Source organism: Argopecten irradians, chromosome 2 (assembly GCF_041381155.1).
Source record: "Argopecten irradians isolate NY chromosome 2, Ai_NY, whole genome shotgun sequence".
Lineage (NCBI taxonomy): Eukaryota > Metazoa > Mollusca > Bivalvia > Pectinida > Pectinidae > Argopecten > Argopecten irradians.
The window spans coordinates 14984563-15002438 of NC_091135.1; the positions used below are offsets into that span (position 1 = coordinate 14984563).

Below are 17876 nucleotides of genomic sequence, written 5' to 3' on the forward strand. Positions count from 1 at the left end.
AATTTGAAAAATGTTTTACCATTAACGAAGCCACTTCAATCTTTAAAAATTACTTGTAATTATTAATCAAAATATATTGATTAATTAATTATGCATTTACCTTTGAGCAAGACCGTAGAGGGCGTGTAGAGAACAATGTAATACAACTACATCAGTGGCATGTAACAACATCACCAAGGCCTGTAGAAACAATGGACAAATCAGTCAACTGTGACCAGGAATAAACATCAATCAACATTAAAATTACATTTTGTATTCAATTTTGTTAATTTTTATTGGAATTTGAAAAAAAAAATTTAAAAATAGTCAGGCAGACTTACCACATGTGCATCATATTCGATGAGCCAGGCTCTTTGTGATACTACAGCTGAAAGCTTCTGGAAAATGTCTGAAAACAAAAAATTACAAATTGAAATAAAACAAATCAAATATTGATCTTCTTTTAATACAATGTAAGTAGACCACATACTGAACTGAACCTGAAAGATTTGAACAGAAAAATCTTTAGATTCTAAATTGAATACAAAAAATATACTAGTTAATCTTATTCATGATTAACATTAATGTGATGTAGCTTTCATGCTAAAAGGGTTTTTTTCTTCAATTCGGCAATAAGCTTTGGTTACTTACTGGTCATCTCTTTGAGAATGTCCACTACATATGGACTGCGGTCATCCATTAGATAGCTGTCCGCAGCCTTTCGGAAATGCTACAAGAATCAACAAGAGTGCAATGAAGTAAAAGATGCACAACAGAATTCATGTGTTTATATAGAAAAATACTGGTGCCAGATATTTCAGAAGTTGTTGAGCTTGTAAACATGATTTTGAAAGGATCTCTTCATCACATCTTAAATATAATACAAGTGTGTTTATATAAAAAGTAAAGAAATGAAATCAACATCCTACTTACTTCTGCAAGCACTTTCAGACCTCCCAAATCGAAAAATTGTCGATGGAAGGCATGGTCCCTCATCAGTATTCTCAAACATGTAACAAGTAACAGTATGTTTTCTGGGGGAGCACGCCCAATCCATGCTCTGTAACGAAAGTATATAATGTACACATTGTAAACTAAAAGGATGCTTATAATCTAGTATTATATATAGTTCTAATAGTATTTATTTATCTTAGTTTTAATAATTCTCAGGTCGAAATTAACACCCTAGCTTAGATGAATTAATAGACATGATAGTTGATATACTTACGGACAACATAGCCGCTGTTTTACTAATGCCGAAAACAGGGAAGAAAACCATTTATGGTGCGTGTGCTTACAAAAATTCCTCTCTGACTGATACTTTTGACTGAAAGGAAAATACACTACATATTACTAAAAGCAAAAATATCGAATCAAGGAACAAGGCAATCAGGACAGCCATGACGTAACATTTTTATAGTAGGGACAGACAAAAAAACAGTGGATTAAAAAATGTCTTAAAACTTTAATATAGAAGATAAGTTTTAGGGGAAGGTATAAAATTACATTAAAATCTATTTTTTAATCCAAGTGAACAGAAGTAAATATACCTGAATTTTTCCAGTGCTACAGCCTCCGAGGATTTCCCTTGATGGGCCCCCGACTTTGGGTGTGGGAGGGGCCAGGGCAGGTACTTCTCTGATTGACATGGCTTCAACTCCAAAGACGGCAACTGTTAGTACATGAAAAAAAAAGTACTAATTACAGAAATACTTAAAACTGTTGATATGTGCGATGCATAATTTTAAATATTCTTTGTTCAAAGTACTGGTTTTTTTTTGAATTTCAAAAAGAACAGTAGGATCCTAATGGTATATGGTATACATACATCACGATTCTATATAGTCATACATAGAACTACATAATCACATAATAGCTATAATACTTTTTCTTGTAGTATACGATCGTGTATCTTTGGTGATTCGTGCTAGAACCTATTAGAACTATAAATGTATGTTATTCAGTAAAATTTATCAAAATTCGTGAACTATGAAGTAGTACTCGTACAATTCACAATAAACTGTGAGTCACTCTCCCACCCATTATTACACTACAATGCCCCCACTATGTTTTAAAAACTCTCCCTGATTCTTTACTAATCTGATGAATTTAACATCACATTCCACACCAAAAACTATGAATCAGACTGATTTATGAACTGAAATACTATGTGGTATTATATTATCAAATCTCCACTCTTGTAACTCCCTCCCAGAAAACAAAAACACCCTCAGTTTCCATTTTGGATACAAGTTTAGATCCTACCTTTGAACCCAAAATATCGGTTTTAAAATCACTGCATTTCATATGAAATGAAAATAAATCAAAAGCATTATTATTTTTGCATGTGTAGTTCAACATGACTTTTAATTTCAGTCCAAGGATAAATTCATACTTTTTATACATTTGGTTTCTTTAAGCTTATATAGGGAATCAGTATTTATAATCACTAAAAATACATCAAATTCTTAAATAGAACTATCGAGAATTCCGCTGGATAAGTGATAGGTATCGAACTTTTGTCTGCCGACAAGTAGGTGCCATATGACTCAACACATCTCACATGCAAAGTGTCAAGTAGGTACAAGGTACTTAAAAAATATATAGATAATGTCTATACATGTATATATATCATATTTAAAGACACTGTTCCTTTTACCTGTGTACTTGACTGTTACAAAATATGATAATGTATAACATTACCGTACATGTACATGCCTATCACAAATAGATCTGAAATCTAATGGTATATGGTATATACCATGACTCAACTATATCTAATGATCTGTATTGTGATGTAGGCTGTTTCACTCAATATTGCTGAATCAACAATTTTAAAACAGTTTTATCTATTTTGAAATACATGGGTTTTGTACACTTAAGTGTCCTAATAAGCTGACTAATAGAAGATACTAAAATCACATTATGGTCTATGTACAATTTAGTACATCCTATAATGTTCTTTTCCAATGTTATGTTCTATAAATGTTTTTATATAACATTAGCATGTATTACCAACATTGTAAGAGATAGGTAAATGCACCAGGAAAATCTATTAAATGAAATATTAACGCTATACATTTTTGTATTACATGTCACCCCACGATATCCCTTTACGAAAAGTTTTGTTTGTAAGTTATTTTTGGAACACCTAATGTATGGTACGTAGATTTATACCTATAGAAGCTACTGTAGACTTAACACCACAGGTAAGTATTTATATATATTGACGACCCCACAGCGTCAGGTGTTTTTCTCCGCAGATTAAACACACGGATAACTATCCCAGGTTCACCTGCATTATCCTACCTGTATAGACGGATTAGTGGTAGACTTATTGAACGTGTACAATATCAGGTGGTCCGAACCAATATACAAAAACACTTACTCCGATGGTGCAATAGACATTCAGGTACCACATACTGTTTACTCTCCCAAATATACGCACACCATTAAATGTACTGTTTACCTACAATAATGTGTGCCAAGTTCAGCTCAATCATATTTTTAGCCATTACGTCAACAACTGCAAAAACCATGCTGTGGAATGTAGAATCTTTTAAGACTAGATCAGAGCTAGGCATTGAGAAATTAGCCGATTCCTTACGGGCAGCCTTCATTGTTTTTAAATGCTGTTATTGGGTAAATTGTACGTTCCTTACACTTTTTGACTTGTTTGGAATATTCTTGAAACCCCAAACAGCAATTTTAACTAGTCTCACTATGAAGTAGCCTGACCAGTGTCTCAAAACGATCTTGGTGAATATGCATGATTGGATGATAAAGCCATATACATATATATGTACTTTGAAGGCAGCTAGCACATCAATCTTGAAATAAGATTCTGAGTATGCGGTAACATTAAAATCTGCATCATTTGTGAGCGTTATGCATTTCATGAGACCAAATAAAATTACATGCAGCCTCATCTAGCTGACATAGCTTTACCTTACGAGAGTGTCAAGAGAGCATCATCCTCAATATAACTGAAACTTCTGTCACAGATTTTGTGTACATGCACTAAAACAGATCCAGAGGTCAGCCTCACCCTAGATGTTTGTGACCCTCCCCTGTACATACACGGTGGTGAGAACCCTTGACTTACCTGGTATATTAGCATTACCTTGATAGGAAAGACTTACCTGTTGTTTACTGGCAGGTGTGTTAATTAGCTGTAGCAGTTGACTTAAGTTCTTACTCTCTCTGTAAAACAAACAGAAAATCATATAAAAGTGGGCCACAGACTGATCGTAAACAAACACTACAGCGCGAGGTGACATAGCTCTTCTGTGACGTCGCATCTTTCCACCTACGCCCCCACCCCTCCTCCCCCCTTCACATCTCGTTCGACCAGCAAGTAAATGCATGTTTTATGCCAGAATGAGTTTTATGGTTGGATATTACTTTCTCATTGACCAATCTTCTGTCAATAAATTTACTCAATATCATCAATCATTCATAACATTACGTAGGTATGCATGTTCAATATTCTAAAATTGTGATGTCCATATGACTAAAATTTGTATTGTATATATATATATATATGTGTGTGTGTGTGTGTGTGTATTAAAAGTAAAATATACATGTATAGGAATTCAGATTAAAATTTATGCCTCATTGCTATAGAATTTTACTTGAGCTACCATATTTGACCACTCTCCTGAGTTAAGCTCAAGTTCAATGCCCGCTCATCACTGCAACAGGTGTTTAAATAGAAAGCTTTAATACTGTTATTCAGGTGTAAAGTTCGCAAATAATTCTGAATTGTATATCTAATCCCAAACAAAATGTTATTTAAAAGAGACTCTTGTCCTTCGTATGAACCTTAGAAGTTTACACAACTAGATATGTATGTATCATTTTAAAATAAGTGCATGATATGTGTCATAATTGCATGATTACTTTTTTTTAATTACTAGTTTTTAATAATTTAAAAGTATGAATTGTATGAATTAAACAATATAAACTCAAATTCTAAATTAGTTTTTGAGCAATATAGTTCATCTTGTTTTAAAACATTATGTGGAATAAAATTGCCTAATGTATGCACACATGGACAGAATTGATAAACTTGTTAAAAAAAAATCTTTTTTTTTTTTACTTGTTCAACACTTTACTAATTTCCATTGAAGACAATAAAGAAAATAGCCAAACCATTAATCTATCTCAATTTTGATTAATCTACATGTGTTTTTAATTTAGAAACCTACATTTCAATGACAATACTGAGGAATACTGTACACATATTAAACAACAATTGTCATGTGTATTTGACTACACAACATTTCTAGTTAACATTACAATTAAGTGTTAAATTATAGCCTGTTCACAATTAAGTTATTAAAATTAAACACCAATTAAATCTTTCAAAAAAACTAATTGATGTAAATGGGTCATAAATGTATGTAAATTATCAGTGCATTAAAAACAATAGTCAATAATGAAATATATGAACTTAAAGAACTTACCTGATCTTATGATAAGATGGATAAATTTCCTCACTAATTCCTAAATCCTTCATAATTTTAAAGTCGAAACAATGTCTGGGATATTTGATGCAATGAGGATAGATATCCTCAGAAGTGTTTAAATCCTTCATGATTTTGTCTTCAAAGTCACGTTCAGCACTATCTATAACTCTGTATACCCAAAAATGCACTAAAACACATTTGTCCAGACTAAATATGTGTGTGATATCACATATTCTGATCTCAATCCTGTATGTACATGTTACAAATCTGTCCCATTTATGCACCAGAACAGGTTCATTCACTTTCAAAAGTGCCTTTTACATATGAGAAAACAAATTCTTTGATCCTTGCACCAGGTAGAATATCAGACCTTACAATTGAATTAAAGTGTCCAGTAGATTTGTACAGCCTTGAGCCAAATACACTATAGTATTGTATCCATAGAGTACATCTGAGGTAATTGTAGTACCCTCTGGTCCCGTTATGTTTTTACCTGGGTGGGGGAGGGTATCACATATTTATGCATACAATGGGCCTCCCTAACTGATTAAATAAACAAACACCCTCAATGCCAGGTATATTAACGAGCTTGCACGTCACGCTCAAAGTGTAAGGTAATCTGTCAATGGCAGCTCTGTGTTGATGCTGGGTGAGTGGTAAAAATATCAGAAGTGCTTTATTGTATATGTCCCTATAGGGCGACAAGTCCATGATGGCGTTTAACAACAGTTTACTAGTATTTAATCAATGATCACATCGAGACCAATTGTTAGGCTATCAAGCATTTAATTAAACATACATGATATGTTATCAACAGGCTTGTATTAGCATAACAAGATTTCTTGAACAAATTAATCAATGATTTGACACTTATACTTGTACATTGCAAGTAATTAATTCCCAAATACATATTCAAAATTAATAAGTTTTCATTTTTTATTGTTTATTATTTAAAAACTTTCCCTTAAAAGGTAAATTAAGTAAATTCACATTCCTTAAATTATTGTTTGGATAATTATTAAGTTAATGACCAAATATACAACACAATATATATTAAACTGAATTAATAATTAATTGCCTTATAATTATCATTAAATTTTATCAATGGAAAGATATGTGATTGTTAATTAAGACCTGAAGAAATTTAATGAAACTGCATAGTATCGCGATCAGGTTACTAATTTTTACAGATAAGACTTTCAAAATTTAATTAAAATTGCTCAATTTTGTCTGGGAAAATATTCATGATTTCTGTTCCACATGAACACATTTTCTTCGAAACAATAAAAATTAAAATTTTTAGATTTATGTAATTATATTATCAAATATTTTTAAATAATTTGAATCTGTAATACAGAATATGATATTGACATTTTGAGCTGTGTGTACATAAGGTATTACAACAGTTATCATAATTGAAATGGGACAACAGTTATCATAATTGTGTCAAATATGTGATGACAGATTTGTTAGTACAACATGTTACATGAGATTACCTCAAATTGTCCAAACTGAAACTCTGTTTATCTAATAAGGCTGACTTATACATCTAACTTGAAAATTTCTGTTTTCATTACATAATATTCACGTGTAATCTTGTTAATTTATTGTGTCCTCTTTATTTACAAATAGAACACACAGCTGCAATAATATAGACAGTCCAGATATGACACATAGATGAGAGAATGGCAGATTAATTTGACCGAGTAAAGCTAAAAGCAAGCCTTAGAATAAACACTTTCCCTTGTTAGATTAAAGACTAATATGAATGGTGGATCAAGTTAAGCTGGGACTAATATGGGTAATTGAAATCTTACTGTTGGACTGAAATGACATGAAGTTTTCACACTGATATATTTATCATTACAGGTGGAAATATTTCTTGGAAATCTAATACCTTTACCTGATTTTTACTCAATACATATTCATTTTCTTTATACTCTTTAGTTAATATTTCTACATATAGATTTTTTGTCTTAATTTTTTCTTTCACGATTTTTAAATCCATTAGACTAACGGATCATATCTGTAACTGCCAGACATTCAATCTAAATAAAAGTAATTTTAAATAAAATATATTACTGAAGTTGATTTTCAGAACCTTTTCATGCACATTGTGTTAATGTATAGAATGCGACCAACATAAATCATCTGAAAATGTTAGTTACCAGAAGTACATTATATCAAATGTAATTAGCTTTTGTGTTTTCAAAAGATTTTTTTTTTTTTTAAACAGGGTTCCATCAGGTATGCCAGAGTTTAGATAAGTCAGTGTGACTGACCATGACATTGAACATTTAAAATATATGTATAAGTATGTGAAACACTTAACGGTAAACTAGGATAGGCAAATCAAATTTCTTTGTCAAAATTTAAAATGAATGAGGGCCATTTAAATATCGGTGATATTTCTATACCTGTAAGAGTTATTGACTTACTCATACCAGTCTGAGAACCATAATACAATGTCCTCGTAAAATTACGGGATTTCAAAAGCCTATTTAAAATGTAGACCAAATTTCACCTAGTTTTTTTTTCTTTAAAAAGGAAAAATTAAGAAATTCACATGCATCTATTCATTAGATATTTACCATGGGTCATATTTCTGACCTTATTCATAGTTTGTAGAGGTTATTGACACTAAGCCGATTTGTAGATATATAGGCACTGTCCAACTTTTTGATGAATAAGGTATTTAAATGGAATAGTCAAAATGCATATAACTGTTCTATAGGTGTACCTGAGTGGTCAGGATAAATGAAAATTATAATTAATAATATAATTTTGAAATAAATACCTAGAGAAATTTCTCCATTTAAGTGTTTCCATATTATTTTGAGTATTAAAATAAAATCAATTTTAGAATATTTATTAATTGGCAATTTATTGGGAGATGATGGAATAGAAAAAAACTTTGAGATAGGATGTTTTTAACCAACCTGATATCTCTTTAAGCACATCCAGAGTTTAATTTTAAAAGGAATTTTAATGGCACAAAATGTAGAGCTTTAATTACCAAGTTCAAGTTGATCACTACAGGTTTATGTCTGGTGTTTATCACAGATTCCTATAATTATATAGCGATGAAACTATGAAACAAGAGGCCCATGGGCCTTAACGGTCATCTGACTCATGGCACAAAACAACAAAGTCACAGTATAAAGTATTGGTTAACGATTAATATAAACAATACAAGGAACTCTTAGTTGAATATGTAAGTTTCTGAAATAGGTAAATGTCATTTGTTGAACAAACTTGGTAGCCCTTCATCCATATATGGTTGTAACCCATTCAAGGATTAATATAAGGAGGAGTCAGATTTTAAAGCCAAATTTCAGCGAAGCTCCCATTTTGGACCTCCGCCATACTATCCCAATGGGTCTTAGCTCGGTCCTAAAAAAATATGATTGTCTTCAACTAAAGTTCCCCCTTCTGAATCAATTAAAACCCCTATAGATCAATTTTCATTGAGATCGGAGACTGAAACCGGAAAACAGGAAGTGGGCCAGCAGCCATCTTGGAATACCAAATCTTAACGAAAATGTTTGCATGTTGTTCGGCATAAATTAAAACCCCTATATACCAATTTTCATTGAGATCGGAGACTGAAACCTTAAAACAGGAAGTGGGCCAACGGCCATCTTGGAATACCAAAATCTTTACGAAAATGTTTGCATGTTGTTCGGCATCAATTAAAACCCCTATATACCGATTTTCATTGAGATCGGAGACTGAAACCTTACAACAGGAAGTGGGCCAGCGGCCATCTTGGAATACCAAAATCTTTACAAAAATGTTTGCATGTTGTTCGGCATCAATTAAAACCCCTATAGACCAATTTTGATTGAGATCGGAGACCAAAACTTGAAAACAGGAAGTGGGCCAGTTAAAATTAAGAAAACTTGCCCTTTTGTGACCCCACCCCTTAGCCCCGCGGGGTCGGACAAGACTCATTTATATAAAATATGATTGTCCTTCCCCAATGATGTTTCACACCAAATATGGATGAAATTCATCCATTGATGAAGGAGGAGTAGGATTTTAAAGCTAAAATTAAGAACATTTCCCCTTTTGGGGCCTCAGCCCCTAGGGGTCGAACCAGGCTCATTTATATAAAATATGATTGTCCTTCCCCAATGATGTTTTACACCAAATATAGATGAAATCCATCCAAGGATGAAGGAGGAGTAGGATTTTAAAGCTAAAATTAAGAAAATTTGCCCTTTTGGGGCCCCATCCCTCGACCCCAAGGGGTCGGACCATGCCACTTATATAAATTATGATTGTCCGTCCCCTATGATGTTTCACACCAAATATGGATGAAATCCATCAAAGGATGAAGGAGGAGTAGGATTTTAAAGCTAAAATTAAGAAAATTTGCCCTTTTGGGGCCCCATACCTCAGCCCCTAGGGGTCGGACCAGGCTCATTTATATAAAATATGATTGTCCTTCCCCAATGATGTTTCACACCAAATATGGATGAAATCCATCCAAGGATGAAGGAGGAGTAGGATTTTAAAGCTAAAATTAAGAAAATTTGCCCTTTTGTCGCCCCGCCCCTCTGACCCTAGGGGTCCGACCAGGCTCATTTATATAAAATATTATTGTCCTTCCCTAATGAAGTTTCACACCAAATATGGATGAAATCCATCCAAGGATGAAGGAGGAGTAGGATTTTAAAGCTAAAATTAAGAAAATTTGCCCTTTTGGCGCCCCGCCCCTCTGACCCTAGGGGTCCGACCAGGCTCATTTATATAAAATATGATTGTCCTTCCCTAATGAAGTTTCACACCAAATATGGATGAAATCAACCCAAGGATGAGGGAGGAGTAGGATTTTAAAGCTTAAAATAAGAAAATTTGCCCTTTTGGGGCCCCACTCCTCAGCCCCTAGGGGTCGGACCAGGCTCATTTATATAAAATATGATTGTCCTTCCCCAATGATGTTTCAAACCAAATATGGATGAAATCCATCAAAGGATGAAGGAGGAGTAGGCTTTTGTATGAATAGTCTTACGCACGACGCACGGCGGACGGCGCACGGCGGACGGCGCACGGCGGACGGCGGACGGCGCACGACGACGGACAAAACACGATGACAATAGGTCATCCTGACCTTCGGTCAGATGACCTAAAAATGCATGGGTACTCGATCTATATATGGAAGGTCTCCTTGTGATGGTGGTTTTTTAAGTCTTAAGTGTAATTCTAATCCTTCTTACAATGCGTATTACAGAGTTATCGATTGTGAGGATATGTAAGGATTGTTACATGTCTTTAGTTTGTGTGTACATCTTTTCCCATACAAACTATAATATTTATAGTACCAAGGTCAGCATTCAACTACGGGAAGCATCACGAGACCAGTCTGACATTGCCAAGTTTTCTGAATATTATAACAAATTTTAAGATTTAATCTTAAATTTAAATTCACTTCACACCAAAGTAGACCTTGATCAAGTACAATTTTGCAGTATCATGCAGTCTGTATCAATATAGGTGATTATGTGATTTCATTACACTCGGATCAATACAGAAACTTACTCAGCATCCGGGGACCTGCGTCGTTCCTGACTTGGCATTATCTTGGACGGGTTATTATGATAAGGGCGGTGGTGTGTCAATTCCGCCTCTCACATCATGTGGAATTTCAACTCACGACACCTGTAATATAAAGTCTTATCTGAATAAATACTGCAATGGAAATACATAGGGGAAAAAATACCTCTCAGTGATACTATAGTATAAAAGGGGAATTTTTTATATCTGGGACCTGGAATTCTTTTGGCAAAACATGGGTTTTGCCACAATAAAGTTCCCACAAATGTGTATCAGGTACATGTAATTCCTAATCTTATTATATACCATATTTAATACAAGACTTGACCAGATTATGTATATTAACAGTTGAATAACTGATGTATTCAGGCATATATATACAAACGTAAAATCACTACATTGACTGTGAACAGCATACAGAAATTTCTATTAATTTTGAAAATTATATGATATAAATTTGACAAATGAAATACTTTTTATTGCATTAGAAAACTTGGAAATACATGTACAATAGTCTATCTATCGGTACTTACTTAGTAATGAGGGTATTTTTTGTCAGGTTTTAATTTTTCATTATATACTTTACATATACCACCCACAGGCAAAAGAAACATTACAATATATCATACTTTATTTTCTGTTAATTAACTATTCACAGTGAAATTATTGATCCTGACAATATTTCAGGGATTATAGGTACAATTTTTAGATCATACACCCCACGTTGCTCAGCAGGGAATATGAGGTAAGCTGATAAAAGTTAAGGATTAGGCATTGGTCAAAGATGACCAGTGGTTTTAGACTGTCTGTGATGTTCTGACCACATGCTGGTACTATATAAAACCTAAAAATCAATTTCTTGTTAATGAGGCTATTTATAGAGAGCAAGAGTATAGCGAGATTAATTTCTATTTCAGTATAAAGAACAGAGTCTTTTAGACAATCCTATTATCATTTAACAGTATGAATCTTTACTAATTATATTACATGTACTTCGGCCACCATGGGGGAGGGGATATTTTGTACAATACAATGTAATATTAAAAGGGTGTACATTTTCATAAACGCTGCTCTAGGGTAGTAATTATACGTACATAATACTTACATGTACCTGGTAAATTATACATTAAACTGATAACTTGTTTCATTTATAACGTCAGCATTTTTTTAACCATTCAATGATTTTTGTTAATTTGTTTGACAAATGAAATCGATAGTGAAAAGGCCACATTTGAGCTGCATGCATTATATGTGTTTTTATAGAACACCTGGTATAAAAATGACAGTACATCAAGACAAACTCTGAAGATAGTCAGTCTCCCATTTAAAACATATAGGAATTGGCAACCCTGGTAAAAACATTGTGTTTTAAATAACATCAATATACATTATCATAACTACATTCAACTCCATATGGCATATATATTGATTATTTCTGAAACTTGAAGAAATTGCATAATGCCAAATCCGTGTGAGGTAATTGAATTTTTAAGTATAAATGGCTAAATCGGTATAAGTCACATATAAAGTGGATGTGCATTTATCAAATGTTGTGCAAATGCATACAGGTTATATTTGATGTAGCTGCCAAGTCAGTGTTGTTTGCTTGGACTGATAATATGTTAAGGTAAAATATATTGTAGTTTAAATCAAATATGGCACCGAGTCTCCATTCCGAGCATACCATACACTCATTTGTCAACACTGAACAAACATAATAAATTGTCCAATATTTAGACTTAAAGGGTTATCATCAACATTTTAATAAAGACACATGTGTGTAACAAAATATTTCTTCAACTAGGGGACTATTTTTGTCAACAAAATCAAAATATATGTATGCTTCCCTAGTCCCCCCCCCCCCACTTGAAATGACAAAATTTACAGACTGCAGTACATGTATTAGTGTATGCGTCTCAGCCAGAGGACAGAATCCAAAGCCTTAAAAGAATCCTCATAGTGATGAATGCTCGATCAACTCAAATGTCAAAAGCATTGTCGAAAGAGATTTTAAAGGAAAGGAAAATATAGGACCCTGAAATATAGTTTTCTTTGTAATCATATTGGTAAACAGTATATTGCAGATTTCATGTGAACAGTTGGTTTTGCAAAAAAAATTGAAGTTATTAACTTATATAGAATCATTTATAGCATGGTCACCAAATATGGTGGAAAAACATTCATTGACCTTAATACTTTAAAATCTTTCATGTCGAACAAACAGTTGATGATCATGAGCTTATTTAGAATGAGGCCTACCTTGGCTATCCATTAGTAAGCGTGGTTGGGGACAAACTTTAGGTCAAACTTGTTACTTGAAATTGATTATAATAATTTATCAACAAGGTATTCAGTGTTGGGTGGATCTAGAGTGACAGGGATACAAGATTTCCAGTGATGCTGTCATTGTTATCAAGCTCCTCTTAGATAAGAAACACAAATAACAATCACATGTAATCAATAGCGGAAACACTCAATCCAACGAGACACTCTAAGTTCAGGCAGAAACTGATAAAAATTCTCAAGGCTCCAAGGTAGTGCTTTATAGCAATGGAGATGGTAGACACCCCACTGAGTAACATGAATAATAGAGGATTCAGATATTGTAGCAATTGATCCGGGTCATCATGTTCAGGAGAAGAGAATGCATGTGAGCGGGTGCAGTGTACATAATTCATGTACAGGTAAATAGATTAATGTTGAGGAGTTTGATGACTCTTCATCAGGAATGGTTCAGGAATGTAGACATTGCAGAGTCAGCAAAATGGACACTTTTTTTTTATGAAAATTTAATACTGCGAACATCTTTTCTTTTAACAAGCTCAAACTAAGCTTGAAAACCAAATGAAAATGTGCACATGACTTTTACATACGCAAAATTCATAAAAATGATGTTGCGTGTTCTTTCCTGTACTTTCACAAAACTAGATACATTTTTAATGAATTGAATGTAAGATAGCCAATTTATTTACCATATTCGCCATAATTAGAGCCCCGGACACTTAATAAATTTTAACAAAGGGGGCCTTATTTGTGAACTAAAATGTAAATTGTGGACAAATTTTGCTCTGTACTAATTGCCTTTTAACCTTTGAGACCTATTTTTATATCATGATTCACATAAGATAAAAGATTGTTCATGTAATATTGGATACAATATATATATTAATGCTGGTGTCAGAAGCATCACATGTTGTAAAACATAGTTGAATTCATGGATGGGGGCATTTATACAACTTTGTCTCCAGAAAAGGGGAGGGGTGCAAATATAGTAGGCTAAATATACCCACAACAAAAGTTTTTTTTTACAAAAAATTTAAAGGATAATTCCCATTCTAAAAAACTTTAGACCAACAAAGGGGAAATTTAAAACAGGCATTATTTTTTCTAAATTTAACTCTGCAATAAATTATTACAATGAATAATTCAAAATTTCACACACCATTTTTTGTTTAAAAATAAAGTAAGTACAGATTATCAAGAAAATATATATAAACAGGGGGCAGTTGGGATAAACCATCCAGTTATTTATACCCTGATAATATATTACATTTAGAGATATTACCGATATATATATTAAGCCAGGTATGTGAAAGTGATTATATTTCATAAGAAAATATTTGTTATGTAAAACATTTGTACTTGCTTTAAGCCTTTTACAATGGTGGGGTACACCAACGCTTTAAATTGCTATACTACATAAGCCTTATAAACACATGGTCAATGTACAGTTCTGTATAACGGTACACACGTGTAATATGTTCCAATGAATAAAAAATGTACTTAGGTTTTCTTTCTGTGGCATATACCAACTGTGTATACATTTATATAGAATGAATGGTACCCCTACCTGCCAGCCACATCGCTTCATCAATAATACATAACACATGTAGGCCCAACATATTGGCTCTATTGAACCGTTGATTAACTGACCACAAACGGAAAATCTGTGACAGAAGCTAACCTGTCTGAGTAAGGCTGCAAACCATTACTTACCCAATACTGTATCTGAGTTATAATATATACTCAACTAGTCTTAAATGTGCTTTTACACAATAAAAGGCTCTCATTCCTGTTCTATGGTCAAAGGTCCATGCACAAATTCAATTATCTAATACCCATAACTGATGTATCATACAATGAGAGAGAGAGTGCTGGAATCAATAGATCGTACAGATAGTTAAATTACCTGTGATGTGGTCATTGATTAAAGGTAAATCTGACTACAGTTATTGAATTGTATTGTGTGTAGGTACAACCTCAGCATGGAGTCAATTAGCTCAGTGGACAGTGTCTATAAGATGTAAATCATCATCATATTGGGGCAAAAATTAATGAATAATAACCTTTAACATTGCAATTAAAATAGTACTACTCAGCAATTAACTATCATAATTATATTGCAAGATCAAGGACATAGAATTAATTAAGAAAAATAAACATTTGATAAAAAGACAGTTTAAATTTGCATGTAATAGAACTTTAGACGTATTGTATACAGATGCATCATCACAAGGGAGGAAATAGGTTTAAAGAATATCAATTGAACATTAGTTTATGAAAACATGTACTGTACAGTATATATTCCTTATAATACATATTTCTGTGATTAAAGTTAAAGTCGCACAAGGTACTCTATCTCACAAACAACAGGTCTTAGGGCCTCATAATTATGAAGAAGATATAATATGGTATACAACATATATGTTAAATAATAAATTGCTTTAATTGAAACCTAAAGCAAGTACTTTGTATCTGTGTTCAATTTAACTCCACATTGTACAGTTCTTTAAAAACTTACCTGCTACCATACTGGGTGATTTAAGGTTCCTTTAGGACATCTAACGGTTAAGTGACTATTTCAACGGAATTTGCAATACTTAAGTAATGTCCTCAAATGAGCACGGCATGTCCTTTTAAATGTCCAATACAAGTTGGATCATGACAGACCAACGTCACGGTTGTTTACAATTGAATGATTGATCACAATAGGCCAGTGTAACCTAATAAATTGGTGACCGACGCAACTAGTCAACCAGAACATTTCTAACGGTAAACTAATGGATTATGCTCAAAAGGAACGGAATATAATATTAAAGTAGCGATCATTTTCACTTACGTGTATATCTCCTGAACATTCGAGAGTCACCTGAGTACCGTTAGAATTACCTACCTAGTACAAACGGGTGACCTACATTTGTTTCAAGCACACAGCCTATCGGTAGATTCTCATAATCAATAAATTCAATATCGAAAGGTTTGGCCATTCGCGTATGGACTTACCCGTGAAAATCCTGTAGAAGATTTCATTTATAACATTTCATAATCCGGTACACAAGTCACGCAGCATTTGTTAGTAAGTTAATAAGCAAATATGAGTGTATAATAATACATTTTCAATACACAGAACCTGACATGCTTCGACAGTTCATTTGACAGATCGATTCGTGTCGAAGCCAAAATGTAAACACTCACCGTCATATCGTGTTGTCTGGACAAGATGTCGAGTGAAATCGGGATCAAATACTCATATTTATTCACTGGACGTATACCATCCAAACTGTATGTTGCAAAAGTAAATTCTAGCTACATAACTTAAATTATCTAGCAAAACCGTCTGCGATATACCTGGCCAGCACAGGTAAGGAGAGAAGCCATTTTCAGAGTGTGAACTACAACCAATCAAAATGGACCTTATAGCGACACTGGCAACCAATCATATTCCGTTTGTTAATCAGTTATCGATTATGTGACGGAAAAGCCCGAGTGGACTCCCGGATTTTTTTCCGTAAAGAATACATGAAATGCTGAATTTACAAAAGCATCCCGAAAACGTCATGCGCGAAATATATTCGAATGAGCATGTTAAGAAAATAGCATTAAGTCTTAAACATATTTTATTTGCTGTTACAGTACAAAAAGGTTGGGCACAAATTAAAAAAACTATATTAAGCCCGTTCCAGTTATTTTTTAACGTACAAATGGATGACCTTAGTTATATGCAGATAAACTTTATTAGTGAGAGAGAGAGAGAGAGAGAGAGAGAGAGAGAGAGAGAGAGAGAGAGAGAGAGAGAGGGGGGGATATATATATTAGTAGTATTTGATATAAAATATACAAAAATATAATATAATGATAATGTTTCCAGCTCAGGTGACAATCACATCTGCAACACATGCCATACAAACTGATCCAATGTCTATCACATGCCGTGCCCATGGTGTCTCTCTCCTTGTCACTCGCTGATCCTTCTTGAATAACTTGTCACAATACATGTGTCACCGGAGCCGGGAATTAAGAACCTGATTTAAATGTTTAAGAAAAAAAAAGAAAAAAGAAAAAAGAAATATAGTATTCTAATTAAATCTGTTTGAATCTTTCATAAACTGCTGAGTGGATTGGCAAATAGTTTTGTTTTCTTGATTTGACAACATAGAATTTCCAAATAGAAGTACAAATGTAGAGTCAGGTCTAGAGGGATAAAGTTATTAAGCTCACGAAATAATTTAAATTATTTTTACACATTGTTCTGCATAATATATACATACGAAAAAGAAATGATGTGCATCCTCGATACTATTTATACCACACTGACAATGTTTATAATTTACCAAATTAGCATGATATAAATCGTTATTTAGAGTGCTGGATCTATTTCTTATTCTGGCATGCAATATATTGTATTTTCTATCACCTATAAGATGGTAAGAGGGTTTTTGTGTATCTCTAAAACTGAGAAGGGAATTTTGAAAAGCCAAAAATGATACACTTTGTCTAATTCCAAGGTTCAATTGATTCCATAGTTGAATTGTAGAAGGGGAAAAGGAAGAGTTTGTTAGCTGTAGACGATAGTTTGGTAAAGAGTAA

General features: G+C 33.3%; 1 protein-coding gene across 7 annotated transcripts in view; it reads right to left on the minus strand.

Moving 5' to 3' along the window:
- Positions 1-16676, minus strand: part of LOC138314567 (serine/threonine-protein kinase Nek10-like) — a 31948-nt gene extending 15272 nt beyond the window's left edge. For 2 of the 7 annotated variants that reach the window (XM_069254965.1, XM_069254966.1), the window contains exons 1-9: positions 16485-16676; positions 10995-11114; positions 4122-4182; positions 1530-1651; positions 1208-1306; positions 913-1039; positions 631-709; positions 321-388; positions 101-180 (exon numbers count right to left, since the gene is read on the minus strand). In XM_069254965.1, coding sequence (XP_069111066.1) covers positions 101-180; positions 321-388; positions 631-709; positions 913-1039; positions 1208-1306; positions 1530-1651; positions 4122-4182; positions 10995-11032 — 674 coding nt within the window. In that variant the 5' untranslated portion in view covers positions 11033-11114; positions 16485-16676. Of the gene's footprint in view, positions 1-100; positions 181-320; positions 389-630; positions 710-912; positions 1040-1207; positions 1307-1529; positions 1652-4121; positions 4183-5447; positions 5636-10994; positions 11115-15810; positions 15956-16484 lie in introns of those variants that run through there. The other 5 variants (XM_069254963.1, XM_069254962.1, XM_069254967.1 and 2 more) reach the window with 4 other exon arrangements.
- Between the last annotated feature and the right edge of the window lie 1200 nt (positions 16677-17876).